The 15,529-nt window shown below is 51.5% G+C and overlaps 1 protein-coding gene across 10 annotated transcripts in view; it reads right to left on the bottom strand.

Annotated features, from left to right (window-relative positions):
* The window catches only part of Dennd2a (DENN domain containing 2A), a 99,443-nt gene that overhangs the window by 23,275 nt on the left and 60,639 nt on the right, over positions 1-15,529 (bottom strand). For all 10 annotated transcript variants that reach the window (XM_075953351.1, XM_075953349.1, XM_075953350.1 and 7 more), the window contains 4 exons: positions 7,059-7,259; positions 4,626-4,719; positions 4,125-4,175; positions 3,043-3,230 (listed from right to left, as the gene is read on the bottom strand). In XM_075953351.1, coding sequence (XP_075809466.1) covers positions 3,043-3,230; positions 4,125-4,175; positions 4,626-4,719; positions 7,059-7,259 — 534 coding nt within the window. The remainder of the gene's footprint in view (positions 1-3,042; positions 3,231-4,124; positions 4,176-4,625; positions 4,720-7,058; positions 7,260-15,529) is intronic.

The raw sequence follows: 15,529 nt of genomic DNA on the forward strand, positions 1-15,529 counted from the left end.
ACACAGCAAGTTTAGAGCGAGGAAGGAAACTGATCATGACTCCAGCGCTGTCTCCAGTGCTCAGGATAGACTCTCAGGCAGTACAAACGGGGAGGAGGAGGGTAAATTAAAGTTTGATTTAGAGGTTATCTTTACTGTCATGAAGATGTGGTCGCGCATACATGTAAGCTCAGCCGCTTAGCTACGCGGTGAGTTCACGGATGACCTGACTCCGTGAGAGGCTATGTCAAAATAAACTAAAAAACTGAAGTAACAAGTTTGTTTATTTTGTGTGTCAAATCAACAGGAATCTGTTCTCATTTTCTAGATGGCTTTTTGCTTTGTTTTTATTTTTATTATTTATTTACTTTCATGTATATGTGTATGCACCTGGATGAGTTTATGTGTACTATGTTTGTGACGGTGCCCTTGGAGGCCAGAGGGCACTGGATCCCATGTATCTGGAGTCACAGCAGTTGTGAGCCACCTGATGTGGACACTAAGAACTGAAGAGTAGCAAGCGGTCTTAGCCACCGAGCAATCTCTTCAGACCCTTGTTTCGTTTTTATTTTTTTCTCTTGTTTTTATTTTTTGAGACAGGGTTTCAGTATGTAGTTCAGGCAGACTTTAAACTCACAAAGATCAGTTTATGCCTCAGTTAGAAGTGCTAGGATTATAGGTGTGAGCAACCACACCTGGCTTAATGGAATATTAGTCTGAAAAGTGGACTGCCAACCTTGAATAAGGTGACCGTTGGAATGTGAGATAAAGCCGATTATTTGAAAGCTTATAAAATGGCTGGGCATGGTGGTGCACGCCTTTAATCCCAGCACTTGAGAGGCAGAGGCAGGAGAACCTCTGTGAGTTCGAGGCCAGCCTGGTCTACATAATGAGTTCCAGGTCAGCAAGGACAAAATAGGGAGACCTTGCTCAACATGCACAAGTTTATGCAAGCACACACGCACAAATGCACACATGCACATACATGCAAATCACCACCACCACCAAAAAAACAAACCAAAAAAACCCAAACCAAAGCAAATAAAACAAAACCAAACAACAAAATTATCAAAAATCCAAATAAACAGGATCAAGCTGAGGCTATATAGAAGATCCTATCTCAGAACAAAAGAAGGAGGGCCAGAATGAACCAGTAAAACAAGAATGAACCAAATAAAACACACTTACATAAGAAATAGCAGGAGCAAGATACATTTCCAACAGAGAAAGATCAATTAAACAGAGTCCCTACATACTGGGGGAACTAGAGAACTTCAAGAAAGATGCTTCGGAATTTGTATTAAATATGTTTTAAAATAATGTTCTTACAAGGCTGCACATGGCTCGTGACACAAAACCACCGTAACGGCTGCAGTATAAAGAGAGGAAATACAGTATGAGTTAAGACTAGAAACCAAAACATCAACGTGCTAGCTGAGGAGATCACGGGTGATTTTTTTTCTTTCTATCTTTCTGAATTAGCTCCGTTTTCAACAGTGATTTTTAACTATCTCCTAATAATGAGTTCTCAGTGGGAGTCTGAGTCCAAAGCCTCCAGGCTGGAAATGGCAAGCATCTGGCACTTCTGACGGCTCGGTGATTAACTCATGACTTGATGCCCTTGTTCCTGGAACCCCAAGCAAGTGCTATCACGTGCACAGCCATGTGCTGGCACCAAGACCATCGTGCCTCGGTGCCTACTGGGGCTCTCAGTCGGGCAAGTCCCCTGCATCCAGACATCCATGCAGTGGGGTTTTCAGGAGAGTGTTCCTTAAAGGCATGGCAGCTGACAGAAGAGGGGTAGGTGTGTGCGTGTGTGTGGGGAAGGTGTGTGCCCATGGTTACCGCCATTTACATCACTGTTCTACACGCCAAGGACCACTGTGTGGGAAAGGACATGAGCAGGCAGACTGGCGGGGCTCAGGCCGGAAGGGTCCTGCATGAGGTGACTGCCACAGAAGCCCAGCGTGAATCAAGATGAGCTCCCCTTCTTCTGAGGCTCTGGTCTCTGTCATATCCTACCCCGATAGCTCCTGTGCACACACACACGGTTAGCATAGTTCTGGTTCACCTTCCGAAAGGACAGAAAACCCGTCTTAGTTATCGTTACAATCACTTGGGGCCAAGCAGAAGAGTTTGAATGTCCGAATGGGAATTCCGGTCGGACTGACTTAGACTACAGCAGACTCTGTAGTACAGACTTCAAAGCCTGAGAGTAACTCCAGTGTCACTGGGCGTGTCCCTGCTCTATTAAGAGCTCTTTACTTTTGGTCCCCGATTTCATCAGTGGGATAAGGCTTTCCTGACACTCACAGAAACGGTGCATTCCAAACAGCACAGACGTGATGCTACTTAGGAGGAGCTGTGTGGCTAAAGGGCAAATGTTGTCACAGGCTGGGAAGGAAGAGGGCTTGGCTGGACACAGGCTGGGGACGACAGAGAGGGCACAGGGTCAGCACTGTGACCACAGAGGGTCTCACTTTGTGTCCTTCAAGAAGACCCCGAACCTCTGATCCTTTTTCTCCACGTCTCAAGTTTTGAGATCACAGGTGTGCACATACCTGCCCAAGGTGGGATTGGGGATCAAATGCTGGGCTTTGTGCAAACTAGCGCTGTAACAACCAAGCTATGGCCCCAGTCCCTGGAAGGTTTCTTTTTCCTTTTCTTTCCTTTTTTTTGAGACAGGGTCTCACTATGTAGTCTTGGCTATCCTGAAACTCTCTATGTAGATCAGACTGACTTCAAACACACAGATTCACTTCCACCTGCCTCTGCTTCTACCTCTTGAGCGCTGGGCTTAAAGACTATGTCACCACACCTGGGAGTATTGTTTGTCTGTTTTGTTTTTTGTTTTATTTTTTGGCCTGTTTTTGATTCTTTATCTGTCTTCCAGGTCTGTACATTTTCCAGTACTAGTTTTTTTCATGTGGCGGATATGTCTTAGGGCTCACTTAGAAGGTTCTAGACCTCATGTCTTTCCCAGACTGCCTCACCTCCCCGCATCCAAGCTGACAGCCAGAATGTAGCAGTCCCCAGGCAGCCCATGGCCCCTGCCTCCCCTACCTTCAGAGGAAACTGCTGGGTGAGTTCTGGCACATAGGCAGCCCCTGCCTGCTTCTTGTGCAAAGACACGACCACAAAGTACTCGAAGAGTTGCCTCTCCTGGTACTCGATGAGATCCCGGTCAAGCGTGGAGTAGCGAGGGGCCTGCTTCAGGCGGGACTTCACGTTGACCAGGCGCTGGCTGTGGGCTGTGGAGAGAAAGAAGCCGCAGGCCTGACACATCTGCCGATGTGGAATCGATCAGTGCTTGACCAGATTATGTACTTCCTAGCTTCAGGACTTTTTCTAATCCCGAGTCTTTCCACATCTAGCAAAATTAGTAGACAAGTTTTTCTTTGGGCCTCCTGCCAAACTCGAGGAAGGGACACCCTTCACTTGCAGGCCTGCCAGCCAAACAGGGCACAGGATCCGGGCTCAGCACTGGCCAGGCCTTGCCACTAATCCTAAAACAGAAGATCCGCAACGCTTCCCTTCTGCCTGTCTTTAGGGTGGGGACTTGTACACTTTCCCACGTGCACTTCCATGTCGTTCAGTGTGTGCAAGTGACAAAATCCAGACCCTGGACTTTTAGAGCTGAGAGCTTTGTAAACATCCCATGTGACATAAACGCAGCGGCCCGCGACCTCAGGAACTCACTCCCACTTCTGGCCCAGCCAGTTCTCTGCAGTGGGAATGGGATTGTTTATTCTGGGGGTGGCCCGGATAGTGGCTGGTATCAGAGGTAATTCAGGTGGGGCCATTAAGTGGACCAGGGCTGCCTTCTCCGTTTCCTAGTGGGGTCTGGGAAATCACAGAACGCTCACTACAGCTTGGACCTGGGTCACTGAATGTCACGTCCCCAGAGACCAACTGCTTTACCTACTTCGTCTGGCAACCGAGGAACCAGATGCCCTGAGAACTTAAGAGACTCACAGGCTCTCTCAAGTGTGGTGCCTGGCATCATCAGAGGTGTAGGAACAAGCGGTCACACTACCGTCACAGTCTCTGCACCGGCTTGGCCTGAGCCGGCTGTGCCCGTCCCTCGACAGTGGAAGGATCTATGACTACAGCTTCCGCGTCACCTCACGCCCTGTTCTCCTCACCTTTCAGCTTCTCCTCGGTGTCGCTGTCAGACTCGCTGTTCTCGTCTGTCACTGGACCAAAAGAACAAGGGAGGAAGAGGCAGATGTGAATTCCAGAGCAAGAAACAGACCCCAAACTTCCAGGCCAGAGGGGGTGTTTGGTAACTGTGTAAACAGGCCAGTCAAATTCTGCTCAACTTAATGTGGCAGCAAACCAATCTGACTGTGGGTAAGGTGGCTCCTCTATCAGACTGGAGCTGAGCCAGGAAGGTTGCAGCCAGAGTCTGGTGACACGCAGCCCTGGCTGACACAATGGAAACCAAGGCAGAGGAAGCCAGAGCATGTGCCACTGAGCTGGCTTCTGGCCCTTTGTGCCAGAGACAAGGGCAGACAAGAAGCAGATGCTTGCTTCCTCCTCAGTGAACCAAGAAACGGCAGAAGACACTCTAGGAAGCATGTCTTCAAATTCTGGGCAGATTCCAGGAGGAGGACAGTCCAGCAGGGCGGGGCAGAGGTAGCTACCTTTTCCTGAGTTGCTCTCCGTGGACTGGGATAGCCTCTTCACCCGTTTCTTTCCTCTCCGGGACTCATAAATGGCATTGATCCGCAATACCAGCTGCCAGATACCAGAAGAAAAGCCAGTGTTAACTCTCCTCCCTGGTGTGGATGGCTGCCTAGGCTGGCCCTTCTCTCCTAGAAAGATGCAGTGCAGGAAAGGGGAAGGGACACACTTCCACGCCTTACCTCACTGCCCCATGGGCAGCCAGGGCCTCAGCAGTCCTGCACCCAGCTGAGACTGAGACAGTGGGGAGGTTGCAGGGAGGGCCACACAATGTCCTTGGTTCACAGTCACTCAGCTCCCCCTCTGACACTCTAACACTGCCGCATCACTGTGGCTTAGGAAAGAGCTATTTACTCCCAAAACAAGGGAAGGAAAAGACAGAAAAAATAATCCCCAGGCAGTGCCACTCTGGTGGGAACCATTCCGAAGAATGTCTGAACAGCCGCCAGCGACGGGAACAGCGCTGACAGTGGCTTCTGAGTCCCATTCCTGACTGCGCCAAGGGTCACATCCTGGAGCCGAAGACACCCAGCCCAGATGACTTCTCCCGTCACAGAGGCCCTGCTAGCCCCCGCTTCATGCCACAGCCTCTCCCGTGCCATGTGGGCTGCCACTGCCCACGATACTGCTTACATGAGAACAGATCGGCTTCAGACGCAAAGGCCTCTCTGCTGCTGGCCAGACAAGACTTGGGGTTTCCTAGCTGTCTCTTTTCTCTGAGCTCTGAGCGGAACTACGCTGTGCCAGACCCCAGGGGCTCGAGGAGTACATGTCCACGGCATGTGTGCCTCAGATTCCCACCAAAGCCAGTTCACCATCTCTTCCTTTTTGGGGTGCTGAGGAGTGAATCCAGGCTTTTATGGCCACTAGGCCTGTGCTCTACCACTGAGCCTAACTTTTGGCTCTGCTTTTCTTTTGGGGAGTGGGAGGGAGACCTGGAACTCACTTTGTGACTCAGGCTGGCTTTGAATTCATAGTGATTCTCCTGCTTCAGTCTCTTCCTGAGTGTTTGGACTATAGACTTGAGCAACAACACCTAGCTAAATACTCAATCATCCATCCATGTATCCACTTATTTTTCTGAGACAGTTTCTCTGTGTGACAGCCCTGGCTGTCCTAGAACTAGCTCTGTAGACCAAGCTGGCCTCAAACTCACAGAGATCCGCCTGCTTCTACCTCGCTGGGATTAAAGGTGTGCGCTGCCACTGTCCGGCTAAATACTCTATTTTTTATTTTTACCACACTTTTTAATTTTCTGGCCCCCTCAACATCTAGGTACCAGTAGACCATTTCTTTGACCTCTCTCATCTGATATTCTTATCTTAAGATGAGGGATCAGGTTATTTCACAAGTCTCTTGTCTTTAACTTTCTAGGCTTCTGGGGTCAAGATTTTCAGCTGTCCTCAGATGTCCGTTACCTCTAGCTGTGTTCCTTGGGGAGTCACTCAATGGGCGCCACTACTGGAAGGCACCTTCAGGAGCGCCCCTGAGGTCACACCCCACTTTTCCTTTCCACAGGGGTAACCTGGGGTGGGGGAAGGAGAGGGAAATCTACCGTGTACAGTTGAGGCAAACCAAATAGCATAAAAGTGTGGAATATGGGACTAGAGAGAGGGGTCAGCAGTCAAGAGTACTGGCTACCCTTCTAAAGGATCCAGGTTCAACTCCCAGCACCCACATGGCAGCTCGTAACCAGCTGTAACTTCAGGTCTAGAGGACCCAATGCCTTCTTCTGGCCTCTGCAGACACCTGGCACGCATAAGGCAAATATTTCATGCAGGCAAAGCACCCATACACATAAAACAATAATTAAATTTTTTTTTGATTTTCGAGACAGGGTTTCTCCGCAGCTTTTGGTTCCTGTCCTGGAACTAGCTCTTGTAGACCAGGCTGGCCTCGAACTCACAGAGATCCGCCTGCCTCTGCCTCCACCCAGAGTGCTGGGATTAAAGGCGTGCACCACCACCGCCCAGCTTAAAAGATTTTTTTATGTATCGAGAAGAACAGGAACAGCGTAGGTCCTAGTGTATTGAGTATTTAGCTGAATGGTGTTGGTGTCTCTTGCTTTAAATCCCAGGGAGGCAGAGGCAGGAGGATCTCTGTGAGTTCGAGGCCAGCCTGGTCTACAGAGTGAGCTCCAGGGCAGTCAGAGCTGTCACAGACACTGGCAGGGAAAGACTGTTCGGGAGGTGGGAGAGGAATGGCCAAGGGGAATAACACAGGGCAGCAATAGTAACAGAAGACGACCCACATGTCCTGGTCCGCTGGCTTCACGGTGTCCCCTTGGCCTCTTGTGATACAGAAAGCAGAGACCCTCATTTTATCCCTCCTCAACTTCCTCTGTAGAGAAGTGGGGGTGCATCCCAGACCTCAAAATCTAAAGTGTGGGTTACCCTGGGGATCTTTTTCTTCTTCCTGCCATTCTGTAGGTCTCCGAGGTTAAAGAAAGTGTCATCCGGGCTGCTAGGTGTAGAGGGGGGGCTGGCTCTCACTGGGGACCCAGCTCCATCCCGACTCAGCTTCCGGGTGTCCAGCAGTTTGAAGTTTCTTCTCTCTGAATTTTGCCGGAAAAATGCAGACTTGGACAAGGATTGCTGTGTGAGAAAGGAGAGAGCCATAAGTCCAAACAAAGGGGCAGGAGATCTCAGCAGGGAGACGGGACTGAGCAGGCTGGGCTGGGAGGGAGATCTCAGTGTGGGGATGGGGGACTGAGCAGGCTGGGCTGGGAGGGAGATCTCAGTGTGGGGATGGGGGACTGAGCAGGCTGGGCTGGGAGGGAGATCTCAGTGTGGGGATGGGGGACTGAGCAGGCTGGGCTGGGAGGGAGATCTCAGTGTGGGGATGGGGGACTGAGCAGGCTGGGCTGGGAGGGAGATCTCAGTGTGGGGATGGGGGACTGAGCAGGCTGGGCTGGGAGGGAGATCTCAGTGTGGGGATGGGGGACTGAGCAGGCTGGGCTGGGAGGGAGAGCTCACTGTGGGGAGACAGGGGACTGAGCAGGCTGGGCTGGGAGGGAGAGCTCACTGTGGGGATGAGGAACTGAGCAGGCTGGGCTGGGTGGGAGAGCTCACTGTGGGGATGAGGAACTGAGCAGGCTGGGCTGGGAGGGAGAGCTCACTGTGGGGATGGGAACTGAGCTGGCAGGGCTGGGAGGGAGAGCTCACTGTGGGGATGAGGAACTGAGCAGGCTGGGCTGGGAGGGAGAGCTCACTGTGGGGATGAGGAACTGAGCAGGCTGGGCTGGGAGGGAGAGCTCACTGTGGGGATGGGAACTGAGCTGGCAGGGCTGGGAGGGAGAGCTCACTGTGGGGATGGGAACTGAGCTGGCAGGGCTGGGAGGGAGAGCTCACTGTGGGGATGAGGAACTGAGCAGGCTGGGCTGGGAGGGAGAGCTCACTGTGGGGATGGGAACTGAGCTGGCTGGGCTGGGAGGGAGAGCTCACTGTGGGGATGGGAACTGAGCTGGCAGGGCTGGGAGGGAGAGCTCACTGTGGGGATGAGGAACTGAGCAGGCTGGGCTGGGAGGGAGAGCTCACTGTGGGGATGGGAACTGAGCTGGCTGGGCTGGGAGGGAGAGCTCACTGTGGGGATGGGAACTGAGCTGGCAGGGCTGGGTTCCCAGGGTACCTGGGGTTTGCTATGTTAACCATGCTGTGCTCCTATCTAGTTGTGAGAAACGTATATGACAAAGGATGGAAATCTAATGCACCTGCCTCTGCCCTGGCTTCACAGACGAGACTTGATGATAGAGACACCGGTCCTGGTAAATCACAGGGCTAAACCGGCTGTGGCCCTGGGCTGGCTTGTCTAGTGTCTGCCCCACAGGAAATTTCATCCCTCTGGGCATCGGTGTCTCTCTTCATTTGTAGTATTGGCATTTGAGTCTAGTGCCTGCCGCAGACAGGCACTGGACTGCCGAGCTAGAGCCCCAGTCCAGGGCTGTATTTCTAAACAAGCCTCTTTCAAATCAAAAGGTAAATAAAGAACTTGTTGAAAAGTTTACCAATCAGCAGTGGACGTAGCTCAGAGGACTTGCCTAGCACGTGCAAGACGCCAAGTCTGCTCTCCAGTACCCCCCAAAATAAAAGTTAACATTATTTCTGGCATTGTAGTGCATGGTTGTAATTCTAGCACTTGGGAGGACCAGATGGGCAAGCCCCTCTCTGCTCACAGCAAGTCTGAGGCTGGTCAGGGATGCAGGAGACCTGGTCTCAAAAAAAATTTACAGTTCATAACCCAGAGGAGAATCTATTTTCTGATAAATGCTACAAGTTGAGGGGTACAACTCAAACCAACAAAAAACAGATAGAAGATAAGTGTTATTCTTTTTTAAAGATATAAGAGTGTTAGCTGGGCAGTGGTGGTACACACCTTTAATCCCAACACTCAGGAGGCAGAGGCAGGTGGATCTCTGTGAGTTCGAGGCCAGCCTGGTCTACAAGAGCTAGTTCCAGGACAGGCTCCAAAGCTATGGAAAAACCCTGTCTTGAAAAACCAAATAGAGTGTGTAGGGGAGGAAGGCAGGTCCCATGAGGGGCAGCCAGTCCCAGCAGGGGTATGGGTAGTGGTAGCTGCAGGTCACCTTGGTGGGTGAACTTGGCGGACTGGAGACTGTGGGGTGAGAGCAGACATTATGCAAAGAGAGTTTGGGTATAGAGTTAATTTAGTGGGTTATGAAGGGAAAAGGAAAGGGGGAAGGGGAGAAGGGAGAAGAAGAGAGAGAGGCAGACAGGGGGTGGGGAAGGAGAGAGAGAGAGAGAGAGAGAGAGAGAGAGAGAGAGAGAGAGCGCGAGAGCGCAGAAGTTACCGTTTCATGAGATAGACAGAAAGAGAGAGCATAGCCTGGAGATCTGCTAGACTTAGCAGCGGGGGTGGGGGTGGGTGTTGACTGAAAGTGGACGGGGCTTGTCTCTCTCTTTTTTGGTTTTTCGAGACAGGGTTTTTCCACAGCTTTGGAGCCTGTCCGGTAACTAGCTCTTGTAGACCAGGCTGGCCTCAAACTTACAGAGATCCACCTGCCTCTGCTGCTGAAGTGCTGGGATTAAAGGCGTGAGCTAACGCCGCCAGTGGGGTTTGTCTCTTAAAGGGACAGGGTACCCAGGTAACAGCACAGGCCAACAGGTCATAACAGTAAGACCATTCACCAAGTTGGAGTGTAATGATTTTCAAGTCTGTGAAAGAATCTTAGCTTTCTCCAAAAGGAAAAGAGAATTCAAACTCCACCAAGGAAGCATTTTTTTCCCTACTCAAAAATCAGCAAAAGTAAAAACTTGCTAATTCACTTTGTGAAGGGCAATAATCTCACATACCACTGGTGAGAGCCGGAACCAGCAAGCCACATGGATGTGAGCGGGACACACCTAACAGATGCACACACCCTCCGCCCCAGCAGTCCACCCAGGGTTCCCCTTACTGAGACCCACCTATCTGGGTAACACTGTATTCCTCCACAGAGCAGCACATACTGCGACATGCGTATAACCACAGAACCCTGCAGACAGCCTCAATGCTGACGCGTCCAGACAGCGGAAAGGCCGGCAACTGTGAGAACAAGAGTCCTACACACAGGAACACAGTCTTATTTTTTAAAATTTATTTTTTGAAGGTGTCTTGCTAAGAACTTTTATGTCACTGGGATTAAAGGCATGTGCCACCACCGCCAAGCCTTTGTCACTTTTCCTACAATAAAATCTATTTGTGTTTCTCTCTCATTCATCTAACCACTTAAAAAAAAAAGATTTATGTGTTGACTTATATATTTTATGTGTGTGGGTGTTTTGTCTGTCTGTATGTATGTGTATTACACGTGTGTCTGGTCCCCAAGAAGGCCAGAAGAGGGTGTCTGATCCCCTGGAACCAGCTAGAGTCACAGGTGGCTCTGAGTCGCCGTGTGGGTCCTGGGAATCAAACCTGGGTCCTATAGAAGAGCAGCCAGTGCTCTTAACCACTGAACCATTTCTCCAGCCCCTTCATTCCTGTTTTTAAAAGATTTAATTTTCTTATTTTTGTTCCTGTCCTACTTGTTTGTTTATTGGCTTTTCTTCCTTCCTTCATTCCTTTTTTTCTTCTTCTTTTTTTATTTTTATTTTTTTTAATTTTTTCGAGACAGGGTTTCTCTGTAGCTTTGGAGCCTGTCCTGGAACTAGCTCTGTAGACCAGGCTGGCCTTGAACTCAAGACATCCACCTGTTTCTGCCTCCAAAGTGCTGGGATTAAAGATGTGTGCCATCATCACTTACTTGGCTAGTGTTTATTTTTTTATTAAGTGTGTACATACATGTCTGTGTATGGGTTTGTATATATGAGTGTGGGGGCTTACAGAGGGCAGAAACATCATATTCCTTTGGAGCCGGAATTACAGGCCATTGTGCACAGCCTGACATGGGTACCGGGAATCAAACTCCAGTCCTCTGCATGAGAAGTGCGTTTATCCTCACGACATCTCTCCAGCCCTCTACTTTCATCATCTTTACCTAGAGACTCTATCTCCTGGGCTGGTGAGCTGGCTCAGCAGCTGGGGGATCTGAGTTTGGTCCCTGGGTCCCACACTGTAGGAGAGGACCAACTCGTGCATGCTGTTCTCACCTCCACAAGCATATACATTCTGGTGTATGTACACATCCATAGGCAAAGAAACACATGAAAAAAATTAGGGAAAAAGTTATCTTTTGTTAGATGTTTAATAAATACTGATTTCTATTTTTGTCTAGATTTTCTTGGTTTGTTTTCTAACATAGTTTATTCATTAATCTGTCAGTAATTTATTTCATGGTATGCTAATCTAAATCATTCCCCTCCAAACTAATTTATTCCATTTAATGAATGAGCCTTTCTTTCTCAATTAATTTACAAGCCACATCTATCCTATGTTAAGCACTCACAGAATAGGCCTATTCTCTTCCACCAAAATTTCCCAGTCTCGCTTAGTTCCAAGTGGATGTATTTACAACTTTACAGCCTTTTCTTTCTCAGAATTTCCAGGAACAAAGACTCCAACTGCCCCATGGTCTGTTCTCCCATTCACCATAGATATACAAAGAGCAAGGTACTACTCAGCACAGGATGCTTCCAATAGAGGAGAGCTGACCTGCTGGGACCAGTGTGGGCATCTTTATCACCTTGGCACAGAGAGCAGGCTTCTTAGCAGCCTAACTCCACCTGCAATGAAGTCCAAGAAAACGCCTGACTGCTCTCAAGGCACTGAAATCTGTAACGGCTGGCAACCAGCAGGTACCTGTGTTACACCAGCCAGTGTTTGCTTACAGATCTGACCAATGGAAAGATTGGAAAAGGGAAGCAACCAAAATATGGTGCTCAACTCTAGACAGTATGCCAAGGAGCCTGGCGGAAGCGGCGGGCAGGCTGCAACCAGGCTTTGTCTCCTGGTGTCTGCAGTAGTGTCCCATAGCACCCAAATAACTAACCACCCAGGGAGCTTCGGGGAAGAGTGGGCCTGCGGCAGCTCCTTGCCTGATAAAAGGCAAAATAGGAGGAAGTGGGGGTGAGCCTCTAAAGCATTCAGGACAGTCCGAGGCTCGGCAGGAAGAAGCAAATTCTGACCCAGAATCTTTACCCAGGACTATGAGGGTCCCGAGGTTACTGGGGGCGGCGGCAGGGGGGGGCACACGGTACTGTAGTGAAGACGTCTGTTCGCTGGCAAGGGTGTGAGTCTTAGAGGAGCCAGTGAAGCTTTTCTTCAAAGTCAGATAGTTTGTACGGCAATGTGGGCCATGCCCTCTCTGCTGCGGCTTCTCAACCGTGCCAACTCCACAGGCAGTACATGTAATGTACAAAGGACTGAGTAGGGCGATACAGCTTCATTCATAAGAACCAGCAACTGGCAGGAGGTTGCCAAACCCTAACTGCAGCATGAAAAAAGGCATTGTCGGGTCTTAAAGGTGGTATTTTCTTCAAGCTGTTATCCGGCAGATTTTACTGTTGGTGGGAGCACCACACACCAGCCTGCATAATGCCCAATCCCACCTGCCTCCTTCCAGCACCGTGTCACCGTGGCCCACTGTCTCTAGTGTAGGATCTGCGTCACCGTGGCCCACTGTCTCTAGTGTAGGATCTGTGTCACCGTGGCCCACTGTCTCTAGTGTAGGATCTGCGTCACCGTGGCCCACTGTCTCTAGTGTAGGATCTGCGTCACCGTGGCCCACTGTCTCTAGTGTAGGATCTGTGTCACCGTGGCCCACTGTCTCTAGTGTAGGATCTGCGTCACCGTGGCCCACTGTCTCTAGTGTAGGGTCTGTGTGACCGTGGCCCAGTGTCTCTAGTGTAGGATCTGCGTCACCGTGGCCCACTGTCTCTAGTGTAGGATCTGCGTCACCGTGGCCCACTGTCTCTAGTGCGGCAGCTGTGTCACCGTGGCCCACTGTCTCTAGTGCAGGATCTGTGTCACCGTGGCCCATTGTCTCTAGTGCGACAGCTGTGTCACCATGGCCCACTGTCTCTAGTGTAGGATCTGTGTCACCGTGGCCCACTGTCTCTAGTGTAGGGTCTGCGTCACCGTGGCCCACTGTCTCTAGTGCAGGATCTGTGTCACCGTGGCCCACTGTCTCTAGTGCAGGATCTGCGTCACCGTGGCCCACTGTCTCTAGTGCAGGATCTGTGTCACCGTGGCCCACTGTCTCTAGTGTAGGGTCTGTGTCACCGTGGCCCACTGTCTCTAGTGTAGGATCTGTGTCACCGTGGCCCACTGTCTCTAGTGTAGGATCTGTGTCACCGTGGCCCACTGTCTCTATTGTAGGATCTGTGTCACCGTGGCCCACTGTCTCTAGTGTAGGATCTGTGTCACCGTGGCCCACTGTCTCTAGTGTAGGATCTGTGTCACCGTGGCCCACTGTCTTTAGTGCAGGATCTGTGTCACGTGGCCCACTGTCTCTAGTGCAGGATCTGTGTCACCGTGGCCCACTGTCTCTAGTGTAGGATCTGTGACACCGTGGCCCACTGTCTCTAGTGCAGGATCTGTGTCACCGTGGCCCACTGTCTCTAGTGCAGGATCTGTGTCACCGTGGCCCAGTGTCTCTAGTGCAGGAGCTGTGTCACCGTGGCCACCTGTCTCTAGTGCAGGATTTGTGTCACCGTGGCCCACTGTCTCTAGTGTAGGATCTGTGACACCGTGGCCCACTGTCTCTAGTGCAGGATCTGTGTCACCGTGGCCCACTGTCTCTAGTGTAGGGTCTGTGTCACCGTGGCCCACTGTCTCTAGTGCAGGAGCTGTGTCACCGTGGCCCACTGTCTCTAGTGTAGGATCTGTGTCACCGTGGCCCACTGTCTCTAGTGCAGGATCTGTGTCACCGTGGCCCACTGTCTCTAGTGTAGGATCTGTGACACCGTGGCGCACTGTCTCTAGTGTAGGACCTGTGTCACCGTGGCCCACTGTCTCTAGTGCAGGATCTGCGTCACCGTGGCCCACTGTCTCTAGTGCAGGATCTGTGTCACCGTGGCCCACTGTCTCTAGTGCAGGATCTGTGTCACCGTGGCCCACTGTCTCTAGTGCAGGAGCTGTGTCACCGTGGCCCAGTGTCTCTAGTGCAGGAGCTGTGTCACCGTGGCCCATTGTCTCTAGTGCGACAGCTGTGTCACCGTGGCCCACTGTCTCTAGTGCAGGATCTGTGTCACCGTGGCCCACTGTCTCTAGTGTAGGATCTGTGTCACCGTGGCCCACTGTCTCTACTGCAGGATCTGTGTCACCGTGGCCCACTGTCTCTAGTGTAGGATCTGTGTCACCGTGGCCCACTGTCTCTAGTGCAGGATCTGTGTCACCTTTGCCCAGTGTCTCTGTGCAGGAGCTGTGTCACCGTGGCCCATTGTCTCTAGTGCGACAGCTGTGTCACCGTGGCCCACTGTCTCTAGTGCAGGATCTGTCTCACCGTGGCCCACTGTCTCTAGTGCAGGATCTGTGTCACCGTGGCCCACTGTCTCTAGTGTAGGATCTGCGTCACCGTGGCCCACTGTCTCTAGTGTAGGATCTGTGTCACCGTGGCCCACTGTCTCTATTGTAGGATCTGTGTCACCGTGGCCCACTGTGTCTAGTGTAGGATCTGCGTCACCGTGGCCCACTGTCTCTAGTGTAGGATCTGTGTCACCGTGGCTCACAGTCTCTAGTGTAGGATCTGCGTCACCGTGGCCCACTGTCTCTAGTGTAGGGTCTGCGTCACCGTGGCCCACTGTCCTTAGTGTAGGGTCTGCGTCACCGTGGCCCACTGTCTCTAGTGTAGGATCTGCGTCACCGTGGCCCACTGTCTCTAGTGCAGCTGTGTCACCGTGGCCCACTGTCTCTAGTGTAGGATCTGTGTCACCGTGGCCCAGTGTCTCTAGTGCAGGAGCTGTGTCACCGTGGCCCAGTGTCTCTAGTGCAGGAGCTGTGTCACCGTGGCCCACTGTCTCTAGTGCAGGAGCTGTGTCACCGTGGCCCAGTGTCTCTAGTGCAGGAGCTGTGTCACCGTGGCCCACTGTCTCTAGTGTAGGATCTGTGTCACCGTGGCCCACTGTCTCTAGTGCAGGAGCTGTGTCACCGTGGCCCACTGTCTCTAGTGCAGGAGCTGTGTCACCGTGGCCCAGTGTCTCTAGTGCAGGAGCTGTGTCACCGTGGCCCATTGTCTCTAGTGCGACAGCTGTGTCACCGTGGCCCACTGTCTCTAGTGCAGGAGCTATGTCACCGTGGCCCAGTGTCTCTAGTGCAGGAGCTGTGTCACCGTGGCCCACTGTCTCTAGTGCAGGAGCTGTGTCACCGTGGCCCAGTGTCTCTAGTGCAGGAGCTGTGTCACCGTGGCCCATTGTCTCTAGTGCGACAGCTGTGTCACCATGGCCCACTGTCTCTAGTGTAGGATCTGTGTCACCGTGGCCCACTGTCTCTA

The sequence above is a fragment of the Microtus pennsylvanicus genome, chromosome 19, assembly GCF_037038515.1.
Source record: "Microtus pennsylvanicus isolate mMicPen1 chromosome 19, mMicPen1.hap1, whole genome shotgun sequence".
Classification (NCBI taxonomy): Eukaryota; Metazoa; Chordata; class Mammalia; order Rodentia; family Cricetidae; genus Microtus; species Microtus pennsylvanicus.